Source organism: Topomyia yanbarensis, unplaced genomic scaffold, assembly GCF_030247195.1.
Source record: "Topomyia yanbarensis strain Yona2022 unplaced genomic scaffold, ASM3024719v1 HiC_scaffold_522, whole genome shotgun sequence".
NCBI classification, from domain to species: Eukaryota; Metazoa; Arthropoda; class Insecta; order Diptera; family Culicidae; genus Topomyia; species Topomyia yanbarensis.
The window spans coordinates 1-2528 of record NW_026683739.1 but is presented as its reverse complement, the minus strand read 5'-3'; the positions used below and the strand labels follow the sequence as shown (position 1 = coordinate 2528).

At 43.0% G+C, this 2528-nt stretch overlaps 1 protein-coding gene across 1 annotated transcript; it reads right to left on the bottom strand.

Annotated features, from left to right (window-relative positions):
• Window positions 1-450: 450 nt before the first annotated feature.
• Window positions 451-2454, bottom strand: LOC131695781 (3-oxoacyl-[acyl-carrier-protein] reductase FabG-like). Its single transcript, XM_058984301.1, has 2 exons — window positions 843-2454; window positions 451-771 (listed from the first exon to the last, which is right to left on the bottom strand). The coding sequence occupies exons 1-2, from the start codon at window positions 1393-1395 to the stop codon at window positions 554-556; spliced, it is 771 nt and encodes a 256-aa protein (XP_058840284.1). The 5' UTR covers window positions 1396-2454; the 3' UTR covers window positions 451-553.
• Between the last annotated feature and the right edge of the window lie 74 nt (window positions 2455-2528).

Sequence of the window (2528 nt, the reverse complement as noted above, 5' to 3'; positions counted from 1 at the left end):
GGTTACGTAGTAGCAAAAAACGTTCGCCAAGCCGGACTATATCACCTGTCTTTAGCTGAGTCTGCGTTACAAGCTGTAGTAGGGTAGAACAAGCAGAGTTGGAAATATATGTGGCATCCTGCATCGACACCCTGATCACAGCGATTAGTTAACTGCGGAACGCATCAACAAGTAAAAGCTTGCAACGGGCATGCAGGTGAGTGCCTATAATCTTCGTTTATTTTACGAATATTGTCTAATATTGGACTAAATTCAAATCGCCGAATCTCGGTCGGACCAACATTTTGTCTCTTCCCTAGTAGAAGTGTCTTGCTCAAATTAAATAAATGAAATATGCATAGTGAGAATATTTAGTTTCTCCCGTGTTATCCCATATTCATACTAACACCTCGGAGAGCACCAACGTTTTTTTTTCAAATATTTATTATTTCTAAATTCAAAAATAGAATAAACCATGCAGGTACATGTATTTTTAATCTGTTCTGATTACACTAATTTCAAAGCACATAAAAGACTCAAATTATTTATTTTCGCGATACCTTTAATAGAGACTTCATCGAGGACACATGATATTCTTTCCGCCATCTACACATAGGCACATGCCGGTGATAAAACTGGCAGTATCGCCGGCCAGAAAGGCAATGGCTGCAGCTACCTCCGAAGCTTGTCCCACACGTCCTAGTGCATGCGTCTGCGATGAATGCTTCAAATATGCGTCATATGCTGCATCGTCCATCCCCAGTCGTTTGTGGAACTCGGTTATGATGACCGCTGTGTAGCATAGACACCACAATAATCGTTAGATGGGTATAATTTTCTTAAGCATAGAGTAAAGTGCTTACCTGGATTGACCGAATTCACCCTAACTTGCTTTGGAGCCAATTCAAGGGCGGTACATCGTGTAAACTGGTCCAAGGCCGATTTTGAAATACAGTAAGCTAAGCTATTCGCGAACGATCTGGTTCCCGCGACACTGGATACATTCACGATATTTCCCTTACTCTTGATAAGGTGAGGGATGGCCAGTTGGGTCAGGTTTAACACTGCTCTCACATTAGTAGTCATAATATCATCATATTGTTCTAAAGTGGTAGTTTCAATTGATCCAGCTAGTCCTTTGCCGGCATTGTTGACCAGTACATCGAGCTTGCCAAACTTGGAAATAGTTTCCCGTATGACGCGAGCGTTATCTGACTCCTTCGTAACGTCAGCTACTAACAGAACAGGTTTCGCTTTTCCAATTGCTTCACATTCAGTTCCAATTTTGTTCAAATTTTCCACATTTCTACCAGTTAAAACAACCGTCGCACCCAGCTCAGTCAGATACTTCGCAGTGGCAGCACCAATTCCGCTACTAGCACCTGTTATGAGAACCACTTTTCCTGACAAGTCCATACTGATGTAGTAACGCAAAACGACTGAACTGATTACAATTCATCTTGTCTTTTATCGAACCTACATACCTACCTACGTCGATGTCATCAAATGGGACAATGCAACGAGTTGCATAATCAGTTTTATCGCATGTTAAATGGTGTATTCACAAATTCAAACAATTCCATACAGTTACAGTGATTGCTAATACAAAGGTACTCGCAAAAAGTGCTGAATAATCGCCCCAATTAATAATAAGTATTGTCTACCGTCTTATCTGTAAGCGGTTATAGCTGATAAAATACGTCAGGCCGATGACATGCTGAAGCGTCGACGAATACGACAAAGAGCATTCTTAATGTTTTTCTCCGCTTCTTATGATATTATCATAAGTTTTACGCACACAGATATTGCAGAGATAGGTTGGACACATTCGCTACACTTGCCGCGTAAGCTTTGACATGCTTTGTACTCAGTGGGTTATATCAGGGAAAAATAGCCTCCTTATAGAGCCTTTCTGATTGCGAGGGCTATTTTGCACACAGATTTAAAGAACTGCTCATGTTTGAAAGAAGGAATCAAAGTTCGGGTAAACCGGGCATAAGAATTTGCATGCAAAGGACCGCTGCTTTCAATTGTTGATCCTGTATAGCTTTCCACCGCATCGGTTCTTTGACTTAGGTAAAGCGCAAAGCTTTGTGCTGCACCACATAAGCTTGCATACTAACAAGCGCTACGTATAACACATTCTATTCGAGTCTAGGAAGGGCCGCTTCTGGCGGTTATTCAATATTCTCTCAACGGTTGTTGTGTCCAGTCCGTAGTCGCGAGGGCCCCAGTCGTTGCGGTCCTCCCACTTTTCGGGGAGTCGCTTGCTTTTTTCTGGTGACCTTGAAAGCATTGCCAGTGGGAGGTGAAGTTGTCTATCATACTCTGGGCGAATTCTCCGATTATATCCGCTGATGGACTTTTCGGGTCAGTGCCCTTGGTCTTGTGACCCTGTGCCGCACAGCGACCGGCGTTGACGTTTCCCTGTATGTTGCAGTGTCCAGTGATCCAACAGAGTTGTGAGGAAGTCGCCTTGTAGCTCGATGGCCTATATGAAAGGGTGCTAAGACTGGCACGCTTCCAGTACGAGAAGTACGGAGAGTTAG